At 43.4% G+C, this 23,398-nt stretch overlaps 1 protein-coding gene and 1 non-coding gene across 2 annotated transcripts; one reads left to right on the plus strand and one right to left on the minus strand.

Moving 5' to 3' along the window:
* The first annotated feature begins 15,497 nt into the window (after positions 1-15,497).
* LOC127328034 (U6 spliceosomal RNA) lies at positions 15,498-15,600 on the plus strand. Its single transcript, XR_007868941.1, has one exon. It is a non-coding gene; the product is annotated as a U6 spliceosomal RNA (small nuclear RNA).
* A 623-nt stretch (positions 15,601-16,223) lies between these two features.
* Positions 16,224-21,500, minus strand: LOC127318305 (uncharacterized). Its single transcript, XM_051348778.2, has 7 exons — positions 21,352-21,500; positions 21,150-21,268; positions 20,430-20,509; positions 19,559-19,700; positions 19,342-19,491; positions 19,048-19,249; positions 16,224-16,533 (listed from the first exon to the last, which is right to left on the minus strand). The coding sequence occupies exons 1-7, from the start codon at positions 21,479-21,481 to the stop codon at positions 16,433-16,435; spliced, it is 924 nt and encodes a 307-aa protein (XP_051204738.1). The 5' UTR covers positions 21,482-21,500; the 3' UTR covers positions 16,224-16,432.
* Between the last annotated feature and the right edge of the window lie 1,898 nt (positions 21,501-23,398).

The following is a 23,398-nucleotide window of genomic DNA, read 5'->3' on the forward strand; positions in this document are numbered from 1 at the left end:
TGTCATTTGTGACAAAGTGCCTCTATTATGTGACAATGAAAGTGCCATCAAGATTGCCTATAATCCGGTGCAACATTCAAGAACGAAGCATATTGAGATCCGGAATCATTTCATTAGGGATCATGTTGCCCGTGGTGATATTGAGCTTATCTATGTTCCTACCAAAGATCAACTTGCCGATATATTCACGAAGCCTCTTGATGAAGCAAGGTTCTCTTATTTGAGGAATGAGCTAAATATCATCGATTCAAGGAGTATAGCTTGACCATCTTGCAAACACACCTTCGTCTCAAAACTTTATTTGGTTTAGATGTGGGCATGGACATAGGGGGAGTGCGGTTTAAATTATTGAGCTATCCCTCCCCCCATAATGCCAACATTAAAGATTTCATTCTCGTTATATCATATGTTGATATGTGAGCTTAAATGATGAGTATTGGTTTGGACCCAAGATATATCTTCGCGGTGCCATACCATAACACTCATATATGGTGGCCTAGGCCACCACACTCTTCTTCGTGAAGAGTTGGAGTTGTTTGGTTTTTCATTGGATTTTATTGACATCTCCATGTTCTTATGGGAAATCACTCTAGTTTGGCCTTATTTGCTCATATCTTGCAAACTTGAGTGACCATGTACCATTAACAGTTTGTATCTTCTAAAACCTAAGCCTACCCTCTCCTATAAGCCATTTCCATCTTGCTCATTTGTCATGTTTGGTAAAAAACTTGGAGTTTGAGGTTTTTCGGTCGGATGATCTAGGGTGTTCCATCTTATTGGTAAATTTGCACCTTATATGTGACGTGATACTTTATTACATCATATATGGGTGTTGCAAATAACCAACGAAAGATGGGCCGGATTCCCGGTGATTCTGGAATTTTTCAGAACCCCGGATAATCCGGCCCCAGGCGACCCCGGAATATCCGGCCCGGCCGGATTATCCACCCTAAGCTAGGGCCGGATTATCCGGCCTGGGCAGATCTTAAAAGGGTTGAGTCGAGGGCGCAGGGGGCAAAACGGTTCAGACCTTCCCCCCACGCGCCTCTCTCCTCTTTCTCCTCTCAAGGCCGCCGGATCTCCTCCTCCTCGCCGGAGACGCTCCGTCCGCCCTCTCTCGGAGTTCTTGGGTGGATCGGGTGCATCTCCTCCCTAGCTACCTTCTCCTCCAAGCGGTTTCCACAATGGATGTGGGTATGATTCACAATCTCTAACCCTAGATGTTGTGTTTTATATGTGCTATTTTCTTGGTGGAAGTGGTGTCTAGTTGTTCCAAATCACGAGTAGTGTACTCCTCTTGCATGCTATGAGGCCGATCTAGTCTTAGACAAGTTTTTGATTGGAAATCTGCACATCTCGCAGGGCCGGATTATCCGCCCCCCGAGCCGGCCGGATTATCCGCCCCCAGGGGACCCCGGATTATCCGGCCTGGAGCTTCATCGCCGCTGCAGTTTTGCTTCAATCTATCATGTCTAGATGTGTACCGACTTATAGCATGTTTCTCGAGTATATTACTATATCTTACATGACTTATGAGCATTACCTTCTCTTTGCTTCCCGCCTTTGCTTCTCACAGGTGGTGCTTCTCGGGGTGGACGGAGACGTCAAAGGCATGATCGATCTAGTGACGAGTTTGCACCCAATGCACCTCGCAAGTCCGTCACCTCAAGGAGGAAGAACAAGGAAGTGAGGGAGAACTACAAGACCATGGATCCAGTGTCTTATTCTGCTATTCGTCTGAAGAACTGGTATGAAGATGTTCCAAGGGATGAAGAGATAGAAGGCAGGAGATTCTGGTGCATGGAGCAAGTTTTCATCTACAAGGACATCTATGAGCCCATGAAGAATCTGAGACCCATGCAAGCTATCAATGTGGACATTCTGGCTGAAAACGATCATTTTGAAGATGCTATCTGGGTTGCTGGAAGAATGGGCTTGAAAGATATCATGAAGATTCAATGTGACTATAGCCCAGAGTTGGTGAAGCAATTCTTTGCCACTTTGGCAATCAAGACCGATGAGGAACGCACTATGGAATGGATGTCTGGCTCTACTCACTGCACTGCTACTCTGCGCCGCTTTGCTGGTATTCTTGGAGTTCCTATTGATGAGGGTCGTCGTCTACATGGACCACAACAGGCTGACAAGAATGTTCTTATGAATCTCTATACCTCAGCAGGAAGGATTGGTTATACTAAGGGGCTGCTCCTCATATACAGTCAGTTGCTCCGGTTCTTTCGGGCAACCATTTGCCCAAGTGGTGGTAACAATGATGCTATCCGGGGAGTCCTGGTGGATCTTATGCACCTCAGCTTTAAGTGTGCTCGTGATGGTAATGAGGTGCGGGACTACACTCTTGATATCATGGACTTTATCTTCCATGAGATCCGTGATGCCATGGTCTCCCGGACCACCATTCCTTATGCACCCTACATCCAGCTTCTCATCAACAACTCTGTGTCTGTGAGTGAAGATTTGAGTGGGTATCCGTTGGTGAAGCACCATGTCAAGAAGGCCTACAAGCTTAAGCCAGTCTCTTCACCGTGCACACTGGCTCTTTCATGGGTGATGCTCGTTCTAGTGGTGTTGCTCCTGCTCGTCATCCTGATGTCCCGGCTATGAGGAAGGAAGTGACTCGGCTTAGTTGGTTTCAGCGTCACATCCTTTGCATGAACATTGAGATTCACAAGGAGAACTATGCAGCTAGCCGTGAGCGTTCTGAGATTAAGCATACTCAGGCGGTTATTCTACACAAGCTCAGTGGTGATCAAGGTCCCCCGCCTCAGCCTCCAGCTCACCAGGGTTACAGTGGTTGGCACTCTGCACAGGTTCCATGGAGTGATCTTGATGATTGCCTTCAAAGGTCCAACACCTCTCGTCGCTCTCCGGATGCTCCTGACACTGATGAAGAGGAAGAAGAAGAAGAAGAGGTGCAAGAGTCCGATGATGATTATGCCTCCGAGTGATTCCCATGGGACGTGTAGCATCGCGCTTGTCCCCTTTTTGGCGTCTCGATGCCAAAGGGGGAGAAGTGTTCTATTAGGATTCTCGGGGATTTGCATGGTTTGGGCACAAGCATATGCGTTTACCATTCTTATATTGCTTGTGTTCCCGCTTATTTGAACTATTTGGTTTGTTTGTGTGCCGTTCAAAACTATGTGGTATGTGGTGTGAGACATTGTTATGGATTTCGGATTTCTATTTGTTGAGATCAAGGATATTTCATTATGTGTGATGCTATATCTCTGTATTATATATCTACACATGGGTATGACTTCTTACATCCTATCTCAACTTCATATGTGTCAATGTCTTTTGTTAGAGCTCATGTTGGATATCTCTTGTGTTGAGGCACCATACTCCTATGTGTTGTGTATTTGTATTCAAATGCAAATTACTTATATGCACACATGTAGGGGGAGTGCCTCTATGTTTTGCCATCATGCTTGTCTCTATAATGATTCTATTGCAAATCCGTATATTGTCATCAAACACCAAAAAGGGGGAGATTGAAAGAACATCTCTCACATTATGTTTTGTGTGTTTGATGTCAATATATATGATACACTAATGTTTGTTTAAGTGGTACAGGGATTACATAGATATTTATTCATGTGTGTTGGATTTGATCGTGTGTCAAAAGGATTCAGAAAAAGGTTGGCCAGGCCGGATAATCCGGGCCGGATATTGTTGAAATATCCGGCCCCCTGGTTTTGGCTAAGTCTTCGAGGAAATTTGGTTCTGTATGGGGGCCGGACATTTGCCCGGATAATGTCCCGGTATTGTACCAGGGCCGGATTATCCGGGCCGGATATTTTGGAAATATCCGGCCCCCCCGTTTTTCGCTAAGGACTGGAAGAAAATCTAATCTGGCTATGGGCCGGACTTTTGGCCGGACAATGTCACACTTTTGCCCCGAAGACCGGATTATCCGGGGGGGGGGGCGGATTATCCGGCCCTTACTTAGGCCGGATTATCCGGCCTCTCGGAAACAGCAACGGCTCCTTTTTAAGAGGGGGTATAAATACCCCCCTTCTTCCTCCTTGGTTGCTTGCTCAATCATTGCACAAGAATTCTGCCAAGCCACCTCCATTAGAGCCACCTCAAGAAAGTCAAGATTTACAAGATCTCCTTCCTCCCCCAACCAAATCTCTTGATCTTTGGAGATTCGAAGGAGAAGACACCGATCTACATCCTCACCGAAGCGTTCTTCATTTCCCCCTCTCTTGTTTGAGGGATCTCATGCTAGTGTTCCTATTTGGTTCCCTAGTTGATTTGTGTTGATGTATTGTTGTTGATTGTTGTGTTGTAACAGATTTGGGAGCCTCCAATTTGGTTGTGAATGTGTGCCCCAAGAACCTTGTAAAGGCCCGGTTTCCGCCTCGAGGAAATCCCTTAGTGGAAGTGGGCTAGGCCTTCGTGGCGTTGCTCACCGGAGATCTGAGTGAAGCCTTCGTGGCTGTTGGTTTGGCTTTCGTAGCAACCACACTCCTCCAAACGTAGACGTACCTTCTTGCAAAGGAAGGGAACTACGGGAATCATCTCCGTGTCATCGCGTGCTCCACTCTCGGTTACCTCTATCCTATTCTATCTCTATATCTTGCTTAGTTGTTGTCCTTGTCATATAGGTAAATTCACTTAGTTGCATATCTAGAGAATTTACCTTTTGTGTCAAGCCTAAATTGAAAAAGAACTAAAAATTGGTTAGCACCTATTCACCCCCCCCTCTAGGTGCGGCATACGATCCTTTCAGCATCTCATCATGCAGTCCGTTCAGGAACCTCTCCTTCCTCTTCTCAACTGTGTCGGTCTCATCAGGGGCGTACCTCGACAGTGTAAGAAACTTGTCGCGGTATTCTACCTTGTTTCAGTTCACGGAACTCATCCCTCATCTTTTTGATAAGACCCGGGGGTACATGGTACTTTCTGAACTTTAGCTTGAAATCCTCCCAAGTCATGAACTGGCCTCCGTTCATGGCACGGGTGCTTGTCCACCAAGCGCGGGGTGGTCCAGCGAGATAGTGGGTTGCAAACAAGACCTTCTCGTTGGCTTCCACTCCGGCTACTTCCAGGTTGTTCTCCATAGTCTGGAGCCAGGCATCGAGGGGTTCCTCAGTCTTGCTAAACACCGGAGGGTTGGTGTTCTGGAAGTTCTTGAGCTTGGATCCGGGGTGGTCATGATTTCCAGGGCCTTGATTGGCAATGTTCTGCAAGGCTGCGATGTTGGCTTGGCGTTCAGCTCTTTCCGTTTCCCTGTCGGCAAGCAGGGTTTGCAGTAGTTGCATCATCGCATCGTTGGTGCGATTGGGAGGGGCCATCTGAAGATAGAGAAGATCATGAGATAAGAGGGAACATTTCTATGGTTTATTTTGGGTAAGTTTGAAAACATTTGAAACTTGTAATCTTTTCATGACAGACATAACATTAATTCATTCATTCAACACATAGTACAAACTAGCACACTCATACTCCAATGGTTTTAAGAACCATTCTCATGCTACGATACAAAGGACGGGGTACAACTCACACCTACATAAGTGAAACTAGTGCAACTACTCCTCATCCTCGACGTCGATCGGGACGTAGTCGTCGGGTCCTGCCTCCAGGAACTCGTAGTCCTCCTCCTCAGTGAACTCGTCCTCCTCAAAGTCGTCGTCATCGCTCAGGAAGGCTCCTCCTCCCTGAAGGTCGATACCTCCGTCGTCATCCTCCATCTCTCTGAGCTGATCCTCCTGGGCCTTGACAGTGGCCTCAAGTGACGCGATCTTGGCGCGAAGGCGCACAATCGTAGCGTCCTTCTTGGCACGCTGCTGGCAAAGGCTCTTGCGGTCGTTGTTGAGTAGCTTGATCGCCTCACCCTGCTCGATGATGTGAGCATGGGTCTGGTTCGCGTAAGCGCGAGTGGCGTCGAGGTCCTTCTGAGTCTGATAGAGCATGAAGTCCAGGTGCTCAGCATGGTGCCTCAACTCCGGGTGCGGCTGCAGCTCCATGGGCACTCCCATGGCATCACGCCTCACGAGATGCGCGAAGCGCGAAGCGAGGATGCGCACCACGTTCTGTCCACAGAGGCGTGCAAGTGCCTCCTGAAGGCCACGTGCGAGTCCATCGAGCCAGTTGCTCTCGCGGAAGGAGAAGAGGATCCTCTCTGAGGTGGGAGGCTCCATCTTGCCCCTCAAGTCGGCAGTGATCACCCACTGCAACTCTCCTCCGGGCGTGTCGTCCAACTGAATCCCGTGGAACTCGGGGTGTGGGCGCCCAAGGAAGTCAGAGACGGCGTTGAGGTCGTGCTCGAAGATCAAGCTCCCTCCGTTCCCAAGCTGGTAAAACTTGGTGTTGATGGGTTCATTCGGCTCCATCTAAAAGAGAATTGGATGAGTAAGTTAGAGAGTGCAAAGTGTGGCAAAATTTTAAGTAGATTCAAACAAGATAGAGCATGATTCATCAAATTTTGGCAAAGTCTCAAAGGCAAGAGTGTAAGTAAATTTTCACAAATATTCTCTTCATTTGATTTTCAAAGTTAAGTTTTTCAGAACGCCCATTCTAACTAAGGTCTTCTAAGGTCAAACAATGGCTCTGATACCAACTTTTCAACACCCGGATTTTTAAGTCCGGATGCCTATTATGTCATACATCGCAATCCCAGGAATATTGTTGTTGCGAGGCATAATAGTTAAGTATCACAGTCATCATTCATTATAAACCATAATGTCTTACAAATTGGAATCACATGATCCATATTACACGAATAGTTGATCTATCGATCAACGAACAAACACAAGTTCATAGCGGAAGCGTAAGATACAAGGACTCTTAAGTCCACAGGCCAACGCTTGACGTCGGAAGACTCCTAGTTGTCGTAGGCATCCTGCTGATCATCTCCTTGTTCATCTTCATACTCTGGCCAGTTGAATAGCCATGGACAAAGCCGTGAGTACTTCATGTAATCGCAAACTAATACTAATGTAAGTGCTAGACATTTCTAGTAAGGTTTGCTAAGCTCTAGTTTATTTGCAGAAAGCCAATTCTAGTTCACCAATATTTGAGTAAAACCTTATTCATGTGCTAACTAACTCAAGTGGGAACATTAGTGTCATTCCCACCATTCAGGTGGTGATTTCAATTCAATTCACCACAAGTCATTTCACCATCTCATTTCAACATCATTTTCAAGAATTTGACATCGAAAACTGTATGGCCTTTCCAACCGTCCATAACCGTGGACGCGGCTATTCGAATAGATTGACACTCTGCAGAGGTTGCACACTTGTGCCACAACATTTGATTTCATCCGCCGGGATTACCCCGAATCATCGTAACACAGTACGCGGATCATCAACCATAACCTTTCACTTACAAATCCTAGTATGAGCACCTCTCCCCATGAGCTTGGCCTCCCAGTGAAGACCAATCGTCAACCCGGGAACCGCACAGGCTTGGCCGTACAATTCACCTCAATTTCACATCATTTCTCAACAACGGAGGCAGCCTCAAGCGTAACCCCTATGACGTGTGTTCAGAGGGAACCCATACTAAGATGCATAAACTTCCAGTTAAGCCCTACCCATAATCAGGTATTGTGGGGTACTCAATATTGGAAAGGTATCACATTCAAACCAATATCATGTTTATCAAAAATCACCATCTTCTCTTTGGTCATATTCACCTTCAAAAATCATTCAATGGAATGCTTCATCATTCCAAGGTTTCAAAACTCAATTCAAGTCACATTGTTCCCATCTAGAGTAGTCAGGTTTTATTCATTAGCACTAGCTCTAAATCATGAGGGGTGCTATCTTGCCTTGCTTGAGTAAGACTAACTTTACTACTCTAGTAAACCTCTTTTCATTGACCAAAGTTAACTATAAAAGTAACTTCTTGAGAAAACAAGTAAAGACTTGTAATGTATAAACTTGGTATAGGCTTATGTAAGAAAAGGTAAGATTCATGGTGCCTTGCCCCAAGGGGCTTTGCACTTTGCAAGAATATTAGCTTGCCTTGGTAGTTCTCAAAATTCTCCTCCTCCTCCTCTTGGTAGCAACCTTCTTCTTCCGTGTACTCTCCGGTGCTAGCGTCTAAATTTAAATACGAGTATAATCACTCAACTAATTCAATGGCTATTCCATACATCACATATAATCACACAAACTATTCTATGCACACAATTAATCTAATTAGGGTGCATGGGTTGTGTTGCTTGAGGGGATTTAATTTCCTTTTATTTAATATGTAAATGATAGTTTCCATAGGGTTCTTGAGAAATAATTTCCTCTCATTGAAATCTTCTTAAGATTTAATTTCTCAAACAATCATACATGAACTTATATTGACTTAAGTCAAACATTCATCATCATCATTTGAGAACATGATTTAAATGAGGTAGACCACCTCATACCATTTAATAATGCTACATATGATTTAAATCTCCAAGCAATTCATATAAGTGAGTTTGGCCAGGGGTCCAAACATCACATGAATTCATTTTAGACAAGGTTTAAATGAAGTATAGTACTTCATATGATTTACTTAATAGTTTTGGACAATATCAACTACATAAACTAGCCATATTATCCATTAATTAAACTAGGGCATGATCATGCAAAGTGACCACACCATTTTCTTGCATAAACAATTAGTGTAAGTCAAATGTGAGCTATTAGAGTTGGAATTAACTTAATATCTCTTTTAGTTGATTTTTAATAATTATCTAAATAGGGAAAAGTCCCTGCCTTCTTCTTTTTATCAGATTAATTCTACAACAAATTTTGAGATGGGACCAGTGGCATTTTGTAGATCTTTTTACTAGCTTTCCAACCATATAAAATTCATTGAATTTGGTTAAGCCAATTTGAATCTATTCAATTTCAAAGTTTGGGCAGTATTGAAATTTATTTGGATTTGATTAAATGAAATTTGAATTAACAGGGCCGGCGGGAAAACGAAACTGGGCCAGTTCGAATTAAAACGGCCCAGTCCAGCCCACCACGGTCCACAGACGCGTGGGCTTGCTGACAGCGTGGGGTCCACGCGTCAGCGGCTCATAACGACCGAATCGGTATGTTTTAAACTGGCGCGTTGGATTAGAAGTGAATCGGACGGTCGAGGTTCATCGTCTTCTCCGACGAGAACCCGACGTGCTGGCGGCGAGGGTAGGGGGTCGGAGAACTCACCGTGGCTCCAGCTAGGGTGGGCAGTGTGCGTGATGACGTTGTGGACGACGGCGGAGCTCCTGGTACCGGCGGCTCCTCCTGGAACGGCTCCAATCGACGGCGGCGACCTCCGGGTACTGGCGGCGTCGATCTTCAAATTGGGGCAGCGACAGCGATGATTGAGTGAGTGGTGGAGTGGTGGAGAGGCAGTGAAGGGTGGCGAGTGCGGTGGTGTGCTCCGTTGCTTCCAGGGAACTCGCTATTTATAGGATTGAGAGAAGGTGGCGGGGCAGTGATGCGGTCGACCATGGCGCGGCTTCTCCGGCGAGCTATCAAGCTAGGCGAGGGCGCAGGTGTGTTCGTGGCGTCGCTACGGTCCTCTGGGCGGTGACAGCTAGGGTAGGCGGTGCCTAACGCGGTCGCAATGTTTCCGTGTCTGGCGGTGTCCGCGTCGGGGTTTCCTCTTCATCTCCGGCGGCGGCGGGCACGGGTCGTGGTCGAGAGCATGTCTGGCGGCTGCGCACGTGTGCGGCGGTGCTCAACTCATGGCGAGGTGGTCCAGGGCGTGCTCGAGGTGGCCAGACGGCGCGTGTCCAGGGCGCGTCTGCGAGTGTCCACGCGCGACGTCGTCGGCATGGCGTGGCCACCATTGGGCGCGTGTGTTCCGGCGGCTGTTGAGCTCCTCCTCGACCAGGGCTTGCTCTAGGAGATCCAGTAGGGTGTGGTGGCAAGCATTGGCACGGTGGCCAGGGTTGGGGAAGGAAGGAGAGAGGGGTTGGGTGGACATGGTGTCCATGGCCGGCATGGCCATGTCCATGCCATGCATAGCTCCTCCTTAGGGTTTCTATTTGTCATTAAGGGTGAGAGGGGGCAGGGGAACCATTTAGAGTAGTGTGGTGTAGATTAGGTTTGTGTAGAGCACTATTTCAAATAGTGTCAAATAGTTACATAATGATTATTTGTGAATTTTGTCCAAATTTGGTTCAATTCAAATGGTTACAAGTTTTGAATTGTGAGTATTTCATTGAGTTAGAAATGACCAGAGGTGATGAAGTGTGGTGGTTGAATTGTTAAATTCAAAGTTTTGCAAAAATTGACAAGTGTGAGATTGTTGCATCTATTAAAATGTTGCAACTTTGGATGAGCATAGCAAATGATCAAGAAAGAATTTGGCATGGTGATCTTTACAAAAAGTGTTCACCTTGATGTTGTCTTGGATGAGGTGCAAAGAGTTAGCAAGGTTTAGTTTGAGAAATTTGAATTGCAAGGGCTCAAAGTAGTGATCAGACTATAATTGGCAGATTTGGCCATTATCATATGTGAGCAAGTTTTGGATTTGAAATCCATTTGAATTGTGCTCTTTTGATTACAAAAGTTGTAATAAGTGTTTAGTAACATTATTCAACTAATGGTGAAGACCAAATTAGCCTAGGGTCATAATTTATAAAAATGCCATAGGGCATATGTGAGGGTTTTAGGGTTTTTCATTTATTTGATTTCTTTCTCTTTTTGATTTATTTGGTTGGTGATCTTCTCATGATCACATTAGGGTTTTAGGGTTTAGCTTATACACATAATAACAATCATCATGGCATATCAATCAAATGCACAAGTCCTATGCATGGCACTATATGCAATTTAAAAAGTTTTTGTTGGTTTGAAATTTTGCTCTCTGGAATTCTCTAACTTTCTTTTTATTGAAATTTAGGATGTTACAGCTTGATACCACTACTAAAACCGTCATTACAATGCAAGTACAAGTGACGGATATTCAACTCTCTATTCAAGCGTTGCAGTTGGCTGTTGAGAACCTGACCCAACAACAACAACAACAACAACAACAACAACATGAAGAAGGGGACAATGTTCATAGAGATGAAGAACAACCTGCTGCTGCTGGTCGTGGTGTTGGACGTGGTAACCGTGGTTGTGGCTTTGTCGAACTTGGAGCCCGCTGTGTCCATCCACAACCGCAAGACGATGGTCCAGGTAAGCCAAAGTTCTCAATACCCAAATTTGAAGGAGGTCGTGATGTTGAAGAATACCTCACTTGGGAGATGAAAATTGAGAAGTTGTGGCGCCTACATGACTATACTGAAGATAGGAAGATTAACCTTGCTTCCTCAGAATTTGATGGCTATGCATTGCGTTGGTGGGATGGAATTACACGTGCTCGTTGATACGTCTCCAACGTATCTATAATTTCTGATGTTCCATGCTTATATTATAATAATTGCTACATGTTTTATGTACACTTTATATCATTTTTATGCATTTTCCGGGACTAACCTATTAACAAGATGCCGAAGTGCCAGTTCCTTTTTTCTGCTATTTTTGGTTTTAGAAATTCTACATAGGAAATATTCTCGGAATTGGACCCCATGAAAACAGAAGTCAATATTTTGCCGAGACGGGCCCAGAGAGCCAGAGAAGGGCCAGAGGGGGCCAAGGGGCCCCCACACCATACCATGGCGTGGGCCCACCTTGGCCGCGCCACCAGGTGGGGAGGGAACCCTGGGGACCCTTTGAGGCCGCCCTTCCGCCTATATATTCTTCCAGATGCGAAAACCCTAAGGATATCAATCATATTCCACCAAGGGTTCCGCAGCGCCCCCGCCATCGACGACAAGTTTCGGGGGACAGAATCTCTGTTCCGGCACACCGCCGGGACGGGGAATTGCCCCCGGAGCCATCTCTATCGACTCCATCGCCATCTTCATCGCCGTTGTTGTCTCCCATGATGAGGAGGGAGTAGTTCTCCTCCGAGGCTGAGGGCTCTACCGGTAGCTATGTGGTTCATCTCTCTCTCCCATGGTGTGATCTTTATGTGATCATGAGCTTTGTAATCTAGTTGAATATGTAGATGTTGCTCTTGTATATTATGCACTCTAGAGGTTACTTTAATATGAACTCCGGAGTCACTCTCCACGGTGTGATGGTGACAGTGTGCGTATCGTGTGTGATTCCTTTATGATGTTGTGGAGCTTGTTTACTCCGGCTTGAGGTGTGCTTTTGCAGCCCTACACAATGAATGGTGTTTGTTATCCAATAACAGAGTGTTTGAGAGTAGCATTTATTTAGTCAGTTATGTGATCATTGTTGAGAGTGTCCACTAGTGAAAGTATGATCCCTAGGCCTTGTTTCTAAGCATTGAAACACCATTTCCAACAAGTTCTGCTACATGTTCGCTTGCTGCCATTTTTATTTCAGAATGTAATTACTACTTATAATCATCCATATTACTTGTATTTCACTATCGGTCGAGGGTACTCCTCGCCAATGCCCTCCGATAGGGGCTTAGGGTTGATGGAATCCTGCAAGCTGACACGAGACATCGGTTCACAGACAAGCGGGGAGAGCGATTTACCCAGGTTCGGGGCCCTCGATGAGGTAAAACCCTTACGTCATGCCTGTCTGTTCTTGATTATGATGATAATGGGTTACAATGGGGTGCCGAATAGTTCGGCTGAGATCTCGTCGAGATGGCTATTGCTAAGGTGACCTAGCTCTAAGCTTTTGCTGGCTAAGATTGCTAAGATTGATCGTGTCCCTCGGCAGCCCCTCTCCTGGCCTTTATATAGGAGGCCAGGTCTCAAGAGTCTTAACCGAGTACGACTAGGTTTACAGTAGTTTCAGATCTAATCTTTCCTTGTTCGGCTGCTTCCTTGTCTTGCTCGCCAAGGATTCCTCTGGTGCGCCGTCCAGGTGGCCCATCTCGCCTTCGAGTGTCTTCATGGGCCGCCAATTAGTCAATACAAGATAGGACAATGTCGGTTACCCGAAGGGTAGTGCCCACGTCAGTAGCCCCCGAGTGTCTAGCCGAAGATAGTTCGGGTAGAGACTAAAACATGTCTTCTCCTGATGTTCTTCTCCTTCATTGCTTTTGTTCATCTTGAATCTGCTTCATCTTCTTCTATCGGGTGCGCGTCAGCGCTCCCGATGGGAGTAGCCCCCGAGTCTAGGTACGGATGCTTGCAATCCGTGCGTAGATTCAAGTTGTACCACTCGAATATTCTCCTCTGCCGAAGTTCTCCGCAGGTCTTCATGGGTCAGTCGATATATTTTCTTTATGTAAGGGATAATGAGTAACGTGCCCAACTTTTGTTGGTTAACTGCCGATGACAAAACAACGTTACCCTACACAGAATCAAGTCCCCGGGCATGATCCTGGAGTGCAAAAAACTTCTATCGGGTGCGCGTCGCGCGCTCCCGATGGGAGTTGTCCTCGAGTCTGGGTGCGAGTGCCTGTAACCGAGTGCAGACTCGAGCTATTCAAACAATATTTCTTCTATTCCTTTTTCCTTCAACTGCTCATTATGTCGGGTGCGCATCTCGCACTCCCGATGGGAGTAGCCCCCGAGTCTGGGCGCGGGTGTTTGCAGCCGAGTGCAGACTTAGGTCAAGTAATTATCTCTTCCTCCAAAACATTTTTCCTTCGAGTCTTCATTTTATCGGGTGCGCGTCAGCACTCCCGATGGGAGTAGCCCCTGAGTCTAGGTACGGATGCTTGCAATTCGTGCGTAGACTCAAGTCCTTCATCCGATAACTTTCCATTTTTCCTTCGAATGCTTCTAGGTTTTTTTTATGACGTCACTGTTGACGTGTAGCAGCTGTGGGCTGATTGACAGGACTTGACCTGACGGGCCTACCCTAGCTCTGCGCGGGCAGTTTTTAGGGCTTGACCAGTGCACGCGTGGAGGTCAAGGTGTCTCCTCGATTTATCCTCTACTTCAGGTTGCGTTCCGCGCGTAATTGGAGGTATCTATCTACCCGGGTTCTCGCTGTGAAAGATTGGGCAACACCTAATTGGCCCACATATGACCATAGATATAAAATACGATAGATAAGATAACTAACTAGGTGGAGTCCTGAAATTGGGCTTCACCTCGGGCTTCATGCCCGTATCATCTGAAGTTGGGCTTCACCTCCTCTTCATAGGAACAATAGGAGGTGCAGGGATGCCCTCATCAGCCGAACTCCATCTCTTAAAGCTTGAGCTTCCATCACTAGGGTAGGCGATCCCTGGTTATACCAAAGGGCTTGTGCCTTTAGAAATTTACATGTACGATCACGTATAACACACCCATATGTGCCCTCATTACTCTCAATATTAAATCCATAAATCCATCGTTAACATTTATGTTATAGTACCTTGATCCGGTGGTTTCCAACTTGAATTAGTTCTTTTCGGTTGAACACTTTTGTTTTTCCCAACCTGATGAAGATTTGTAGATGAATCTTATCCTGGCTAAAAAGCGCCATGAGGCACTGGTTCACGGTAAACATATCGATACATGTATCAACTATCACACGCCCGCATCGGCAGTTTGCATCTCAGCGAATTCCGTCGGAAAGAGTGACCTAGCAGAGCCTTGTCAAAATGGCACCCGTTATGATCTAATAGAACCACGCCACGTCAGTGCTACGAGTCTGCAACGGCCAAATACCCCAAACCATCCAAAATCTACCCAAAACCACCCAACTCCGCCCAAAAACTGACCGAGGGGGAGATTTACCTAGTATTGAATAAGTAAGTGTTAAAATCACACACCAAGAATTTAGCAGGATTTTGCTCGTAACAAACATTTGAGTTTAGGGGGATTTTGCTCCAATCACCAACATTTAAGGGTAAAATACATAGTTAATCCTTATTTTTTCGAAAAGACTTCGCTGATCCGCCAACTTCCCCCAACAAAATGTTGCCTCGCCAACTTTTATGAAGAAAACAAAACTATAACTTGCGCCATGTGAGGACTGAGGAACTAACAAGGTCTTGAACAACTATGAGCCCCCACGTCTTACGTGTCTTCAGCTTCGAATACGTCTTTTTTTTAGCACACGGTGTGCATGTCCATGAATCACTACTTTCATTGAAGCCTATGACTGAGAAATAACCAGAATGATAGAGCTCATCATGGTTGGTTTTCTTATGAGTGCTGTATCATATTTCCAATTTTCCAAACTCAGCCTCGTGTCGGACATGGCGCACACGCCTCATCAGAGAATCATGAGAAGGCAATCGTGTTTTTTCTATAGCAAGCTCTTTCTCGCCTGGATCGATGGACAAGGTGATCAGAGGGATTTTTTTTAGATTTTTTTTTTTTTGAGGGGAAGGGATTTTTTTTAGATGAAGACGATCAGAGGGAGTGGCGTGAAATTGGAGGAGAGGGGCCGGAAGAAGCTTGGTGGGCTGTCTACCGAGTTGGGCCATGAAAGAAGATGTAGCCCACGCGGGGTCGCGAGGCTGGCGCACGGGCACCGCGGAGGGAAACAGACTCGATGTTTAGTCCCACATCGACAATCGACCGGAGTTGTGACCGGTTTATAAGCTCGCTTGTTGCAACTGTGATTGTCCCTTCGGGGACATCCGATAAAATTGGAACGATACAGAGAAGATTAGCATGGCCCCTGCGCAAGGATGACACGCACAAATCGAGAAATGGTCCAAATTTTTTTGAGATTTCAAACGCCGGTCCTTCCCACTCTCAGATATGCCCCTAGATTCTTTCTTTCGCGACCTTGGTTTTTTCTGTATTAGCGCTCCAGTCCGTCTATGCTCACAGGCGTGCTCTAGCGGTTTCTACTTGAGCCCTTCTATTTTACGTGCCTTACAAATAGGTCCTTTTTAAGAAAAATGTTTCATGCCTTTCAGGCCATAACATTTCTGACTATTACTAGCGCCAGGTCTTCATTTTGCTACGAATATGTGCCTGCTATTGTAAACCCTAATTGCTTACGATCTGACGAAGCTTCACTTTCAAACTGGTCTTTTAGCTTTTCTTTCAAAAATTTCATTGCACATAGCCCTACATCAGTACATGATAGCTAAGTTGTTTCTGTGATGTTTAGTACTAAAATGTTTCTCAATAAGGATTATTCACTATATCATCACAAATCAAACTGTGAGAAGGATGCAGTGCTTTGTAATCCAACCATGTATGTACAAGATAGTAGATAACGCACGGGGGCTGAAACCATGCTTGGAAAGTTCGTGAACAATTAGCCGTAGCCACCTGACGCACGTTCAGGCCTCGCACTCTTTTTTGCGAACATAAAATAAAACACTAAGGAGACTACTAAGTGCGGAAAAGAGAACCAGGAGATAGAAACAATTGCATGTAAGTATGGATCATTTTAGTGCTAGAAGGCCAGTCTTGCTACACCACACAAACCTTAGACAAGAATACATGTTATGTCTAGTTCATATTGTCTTTTTTGAAACAAGTTCCTGCAGCATGTCCGTCAGGTCTTTTTTTTTTCAGAAGCTTGTGATTTGTCTGGCTTCACTAGTCGTAGTCGGCGCCACCAAAAAACGCGTAATCTGGTTCGGCAGATGACCCCAGCATAGGAATGTACTCCGATCCTCTCACATGAACACCGAAGCAAGCTGAAACATATACACACACAATGTTAGAGATTGGAAAACAAGTAGAAATGGATTTATCTCAAACAATGCAAACCAGCTAAAAGATAACTGCATCTGTCCCACATATGAATCAAATATTAACGAACTGGAACATGAAGATGATACCACAAATGCAGATCTAAGCAGATGAGATGGTTTTGAACTAATTCAACACACGCCAGATTACATAAAGAAATTGACAAGAAGAATATTAACAAATAGGGAGTGCAACATGCTTTAAAAATATATATACACAGTGATTAACAGAGACAAATACAAGTGGCAGAAAGATAGGCCCAATAACAATAGCATTAATAATATCGAAACAAATGCATAAAGATAACTGATGAGGTGATTTCAAAGCACACCTAAGTCTGAACCTGATGCGTTCGAAACATAATTCCACAAAAGCACAAACAAAGCTTTAAAAACTATCAGTAGACTGATTTCAACTTATGTCTATTCTGCTGCGAGAAAGTTCAGAAGAGAAAAAAACTATAGAAGCTTTTGTACCAAGTAAGTTCCTCTTGTCAGAGAATCAGGTAATTAAATTAGGTGAGTCCCAATTATTATTTAAAGCGGAAAAATCGCGTGCTTGTATTTTTCTTCATTTTAACAGTGTGAGTGCAAGATGCTTGTTTGGGAAAAAGCAAATGGACAAGCAAGGGTGGATGCTTGAGTTCAAGGCTTAGCAACTTCTGCATATTCGAAAATTCAAGAATAATCCAGAGACTTTGCATCATCTTAAAACTGCGCAGAGGCAAAGAAAATATGATGAAAAAATTCATGCAAAAAAGATGGTTAATTCCATTAACTCATATCTCTGCATGAAGTAGGTACTCAAGTTATAACATGGTGCACATCTTTGCCTTTTTTGAACTTCTTTAAAGATGCACAGGTAGTTAAAGCCTAAGCTCAAGCACGCCACCCTTCTACATACAATATCTACTCTCCATTCTTTTGTTTAAAAATGTGAAACTAAGTTCAAACAACATTTTACATAAGACTTATCTAGATGTATTGCAATAAATCATGAGCTCACGTCATACACAATTACGGTCACACCAAATGATTCTAGTTGATTAGCACTAACACAATTAAGGTCACATCTAACAAATATACTATAGTAGAACAATAATGCCAGTTTGATCATTGACAAACTTTAACATGATCATGATGGTTCTTGTCGAAAAGAACAAATCGATTTAAAGATGAATATCCAGTGTCAAACACAGATAGATGTACGAATCTTCCATAACGGAATGCATCACCAAACAAAAAACTTGTGATTTAAGAATGAAAATCATGCTTACAGAACTGGAATACAATGTTTAATGCAATGTCAGCATCATTAATCCTCGCAGATAAGACCAACAGAGGACGGTCAGTTTCACAACAATATAACTTAGCAGTTACAGGACATCACATTTTCAGTCGAGAAGAACCTTCTCAGACTGGCTATTCTAGCAACTATACACAAATTCCTCTTTTCTTAGCATCTATCGGTGGTAGGTACGAATCATCATTTAAGATCAGTCTGATGGTCTAGGAACTAAGATGTGATGGATGTGTCAAAGACCCTAGACAATATATCATGTATGTAAAGGTGAAGATAGTATATTCCATCGTGACTCATATTTAATTATCCAGAAAACAAGATTATTAAGTATCATGCTTAGCCAATTATGCCTTGGTAATTTATGCAATTCACTAACTAATTTAATCAATAAAAAGTGGTTAACATTTGCATAACATATACACCACTTAGTCGACAAATTATTGCACTTCCATGGGAACACCTATGGAAGTTGATATCTACATATTGCCACTATGGTAGGACATACATATGACATATACGATATTCATCATGTTGGTGTGATATCATGCCTTGTTCATATGTTCTGCAAGTGTTACTCACTGCTTTTGCCGATTAAATTCATCATTAAAGTGCATATCTCCTTACATTTGAGCAGATGGAAGTTGTGCAGAAAGATAAATTAGCTATTGTAAGTCAGCACGTCCAATCTTTGTGTCAATATCTTATCTTTTTTCTTGTCATCTGCAGTTATTTGGCTAGTCAAGATGTTATCACTGGCACTATGTAAAGCACGCACCAGATTAATTACAGTAAAGAAAAGGAAAATAACGAAGAAGACGTATTTTCTTTTGTTTGAATGACAGACTGTATCGTTCAATCCTAGCTCTGGGCCTAACGATTTGTATGATCCGTGGAACAGAGTTGGTTTGTCTGCCACCACTTCATCCCTTATAAGCCCAAGACTAGTCTAAAATGACAGATGGAATCGTTCCACCAATACTAATGGGCTTGTCCAATGATCAGCCATACTAGTATGAAATGATTCTTCAAACCAAACAATAGGCAGTTCTTGTTGTGATCTTCCCTCAGAGGTTTACACCCGCATTTACTTAGCATACATTACACAAACGAAGAATCGTAGGTAAGTTTAATAGTACTGGGAATGACAGAAGTGATACCATTTTCAATTTTCACAACACTTTGAAGCATAACCTCCATTTTCTTCTTCATCTCATTATTATCATCCATCAGTGGCACCAGAAGGGTCAGCTCCCTATAAATGTCACGTACAGATGAACATATATCTTTAGCATATTCGACTTCCCCATCAGATATACGGCCAATTGCAAGCCTCATTAGCTCCCCTGACAAATCAGCAACCTAGTCATTGGCAGCACAGAAATAGCATTAGCTTCAAGCAAGCACAGAAAAGGGAATGATACTGAATGAACTAGAGTAGTATTAGTATTTACCCCTAAAATATAGTCAAGCACGTTTATCTGCAAGGGCTCAACAGATTTATCACTTAGCGCTAGCAAAGAATCATTGATCTCATCTAGACTCAATAAAGTGCCAGTCTTGCAAAATCTACAAAAGGTCGCAGCTTCGATATATTCTTGTACCTGCAGCATTTATGACATATCAGATCTCCGGCAAAATAAATGCAAAAAGACAATATTGGATACTCACACCAAAGGTATACGCTCTTCTTAGCTTCCAGAAGTCGGTTCCTTGCAATTCTTTTACTAACTTTCCAATGTGTTGGTTAACCACAGCAGCAAGATCATTTTCTGCCTTTGAAAGAACTTCCTCCTTATTATTTCTGCTGATCCTGGAAAAGAACAATAGTATAGGGATACATGTGAAGTTTACCGGCAAATACACTGGCAGAGAAGATTTAGGTACACATAATTAAGCAGGCGTATTCCGTATTTGTATAATTATAAAATGTAGTCATGATGAAAGAACACTTTGAGGTGAGTACGTATTATTCTCCAGTGTTGTTAAGTAAGATGGATAGTGGTGAAACTAAATGATAATTAGCAAATGAGTAATCTGATTACTCATACGTTGGCAATTGAAGGAACCACAAGTATGATGAATTCCTGGAGCTATCTATAATTTGTTCTTAGCAACGAGCTACACGATGGACAAGAATTTTAAACTAAAATGGTGTACCTTATTGTCACATTTGATTTGAAGGAAGCAAATACTTTGAATGACTGAACTCGTGAAAACTTCCTGATCCTCCGGGCAGTTAATTACTGACTTGGGATGTGTTTTGTAAAATCCGGCATGATGTGTTTATACCAATACAAGCACAAATTAATTGGAAAAAAAAAGAGAGAGATTCTGTATTCCACCTTTTAATGTCACAGGACATATACCAATTCACATTAGATCAAAATTAGAAAGTAAGAGCAATCTAAATGGTTCTGGCTTCTGAGAATCAGACTCGATTTTCTCAGTTTTCCCAACAAATAAATAAATAAACCATGGCACAGCTAGCACAAGTGTTGAGGCTCAAATCAAATAGGCCACCAAGGCGCTGTATGATTACCTGTGGACTTGAAAGATGACCTTCTTGCTGTTCATTGTCACATCCCGACTTGCTTTCACTAGCCTTTCCCTTTTATCATTCTACAATTATACATAAGAGCGTTGATAAATATAATATAAAGCACTTAATGCATAATAGAGTATGGATAAACGCATCATATCACAACACAAGGCCTTGCTTTCAGTTTATAGAAGGAAGGCAAATTTTGTAATGGAAAAACTAGTGGAAAGGAAGGTTTGGAAAGACTTGCAGCATATAGTTCAGGGAGCCCTGAAGAGGTCAAGCGGCATAACATTAAGTACTCCCTCCGGTTCAAAATAATTTCTTAAAAATGGATGTATTACACACTAAAACATGTCTAGATAAAACTATTTATTTTGAACCGGAGGGAATAGTAGATCCAACTTAAGCAGACTAGTGGAGTTAATTCACACAAAATAAAATGGAATGTGACAAACGGGTTGCAACTTTCTTACTATAATATTACAGACATTCACATGAAAACCGATGTTCCTTGTTTATCTGAAAACAGAGATGGTAAGAATCTAACTTAAGACAGGGGAGGGGAGAGGAAAGAGAATATCTCTAACACATGAATCAATTGGGTAGAGACTGAGCACCGCCTGTGGAATACATCCAGGTTGCCTAGAATCCGGTGTTGTTTCCTAACAGCTCAGGTAGCAGCAAGCCACCTGAAGCGGGTGGGCGCGTAGTACTTACGAGCGCGTTGAGGTAGTCGGTGTGCCTGGCGAACTCGGCCTTCATAGCCGAGGCCGGAGGAGGCGCCGCGTCGGTGGCCATTGTCCTGAACCTCTTGGGCGGCGGGCCGGCGGTAGACGCTGGGGACAGAGCAGCAGACAGTGAGGAAGTGCGGCGTGCGGGTATGGGGGAGGAGGAGGAGGGCGGGAGGGGAGGAGTTTACGCGAAGAAATGGTTTTGCAGCCGGGTTGGGGTTGGGGCGCCGCCATGGTGATGGTGATGGTGATGGGGAGAGGAAGCGAGGAGCGCAGGCGGAGGAGGCGGTGGCAGGCGCGTAGCCGTAGCGGCACCATCTGGCTGGGCCGACCCACCGTTTCGGTGCGGCACTTTTTTTTTGAGGTCGCGTGGGCCAACTTGTGCAAATCTTTTCGTGCGCCAACTTGTGCAATTCTTTTACTACCATCCCATGAAAACATAAAATTAAAGACTAAGTAACTGGGCAACTTTCTGCAATGAATGGATTTATTATCATTATCTTGGTTATTAGGACGATAATAAAATAAGTTGCTTGCAATGATAACCAGAAAAAAAATCATTACTAGGGGCTTGTTGGTATTTGAATACTATGAAGGTTATTTACGTGGATAGTCAAATGTTCTAGCTAGGTTGACTTATTCCAACATTTATTTAGATAAAAGGAGCACCTCTTTAATTTTAATTGGAATATCTCTTCTCATAGAGGTAATGTCTCTCGATGATGAACAAGATGAAATGCCAAGAAATGCGTGTGGCAACAAAATCAACAAGCATTGACCATTGAAAAACTTAAATCATGTTTTAAAAAATGGACAAGGATCCTAACTTAACATGTTACACGCCAGGCAAGCTATGAAAAGTGTTGTCAACCCTTTAATACTTGGCTTTACATGCTACTTTACTGTCGCATGTAAATTATATGAGTGAACAACACAATGATCTCATGGAGCACACGAGATGATTCTCGTTCGAGGTCCGCCCCTGCTTTTTGAAGCTTTCATTATTTATTTTGAAAAGGTGCAACCCAATCCGAAACAAAACTTTATTATCTCTGTTAGGAAACAACGTAATACTTTGTTTTGTCTATTATGGCAAAGCTTTTTTATCTCTCGATCTTATTCAAAAAGGTTAGAAAAATATCTTGCGAGAGTGCCACGAATAGCTATTTTAATTTTGTATCATGCCTAATGTATGTTGTTACAGTAAGGATTTTAAAGGGAAGATGGCTTTGCTGATCCGCAAAGCTAAAAGGAAAGCAAGTGTGGGCATGAAGAACTAAGTGTCTTGCTTTTCTTAGTTTAAAACATTATTTAGTTCCTTTTTTTCAGAAGCTTACCTCTACCCTAGTTTCATTCCATGTGTATCGATGAATCGGCATTGTCTCTCATGTTGCTCATACTCTCGTCGTGAACAACCGCATCAATCCCACCTCGCACGTTGCTCTCCAAATAAAGGCGGGGTACTCTAGCGCCGGGTTCAAGCTCCCCTTTAAACGCACTTGGGAACGTAGTATTACCCGTTAAACCTCTAGTAGTGGTTTTATCACTATTTAACTATGGTGACAATCACTTATCGTTGTTTCGATCACGTATTCTATCTTCCTTACTCTTTGTTCCACTTTCTTTCTCCTCTGTGCAAGCTAGATTGCAGTGGAATGTTTGGTTCCGAAGAACATTCAATATTTCGATGGCTAGGTTTTTTTTTTTAATAATGGGTTGCTTATTAAGTATTTTATGCGAGTGATTTATTAAGTTGAGTCTACCTACAAATTTAACCATAGATACAACAACTTGTCCAAAAAATTGAGTTATAATCATCACAAAGAAAAACATGTTTATGCTAAATGCTTAGTCCAACTAAACTCTCGAATCCTCCGTCCTAAATAGAATTTGGCCATTTGGGACGAACTGGGTATTAAACATGTACTCCCTCTGGACGTGACACGGCTTTAGTTCAGAACATGTATATCTAACTAGTTTACGTCCGCGTCAATTAAAACAGACCCGAGGTAGGTAGTAGTACCTCTTCTCTTATGAATAAGGCTCACATGCATTTCAAGATGAACTTTGACCTAATAAATTGGACATAATTAATATTGTTAGAATTTTATTGAAAATAATATTAGTTTTATATATAAAAAAATTATACACATAAATCATTTTTTGTCAAACAATAACCACGAAAAACGAGAATGAAAATGAGAGGACTCACACTTGAGTTGGTCGGCCGACCGA

This window comes from Lolium perenne, chromosome 1 (genome assembly GCF_019359855.2).
Source record: "Lolium perenne isolate Kyuss_39 chromosome 1, Kyuss_2.0, whole genome shotgun sequence".
Classification (NCBI taxonomy): domain Eukaryota; kingdom Viridiplantae; phylum Streptophyta; class Magnoliopsida; order Poales; family Poaceae; genus Lolium; species Lolium perenne.

Bases quoted from the DNA above. Each gene is read 5' to 3' on its own strand.
- LOC127318305 (XM_051348778.2), bottom strand. From the start codon at position 21,481: ATGGTGCCGCTACGGCTACGCGCCTGCCACCGCCTCCTCCGCCTGCGC. The intron at 20,510-21,149 runs GTAAGTACTACG...GTATAATTGTAG, and splicing joins CCGACTACCTCAACGCGCTC to AATGATAAAAGGGAAAGGCT. The intron at 19,701-20,429 runs GTAATCATACAG...GTTCTTTTCCAG, and splicing joins GTCATCTTTCAAGTCCACAG to GATCAGCAGAAATAATAAGG.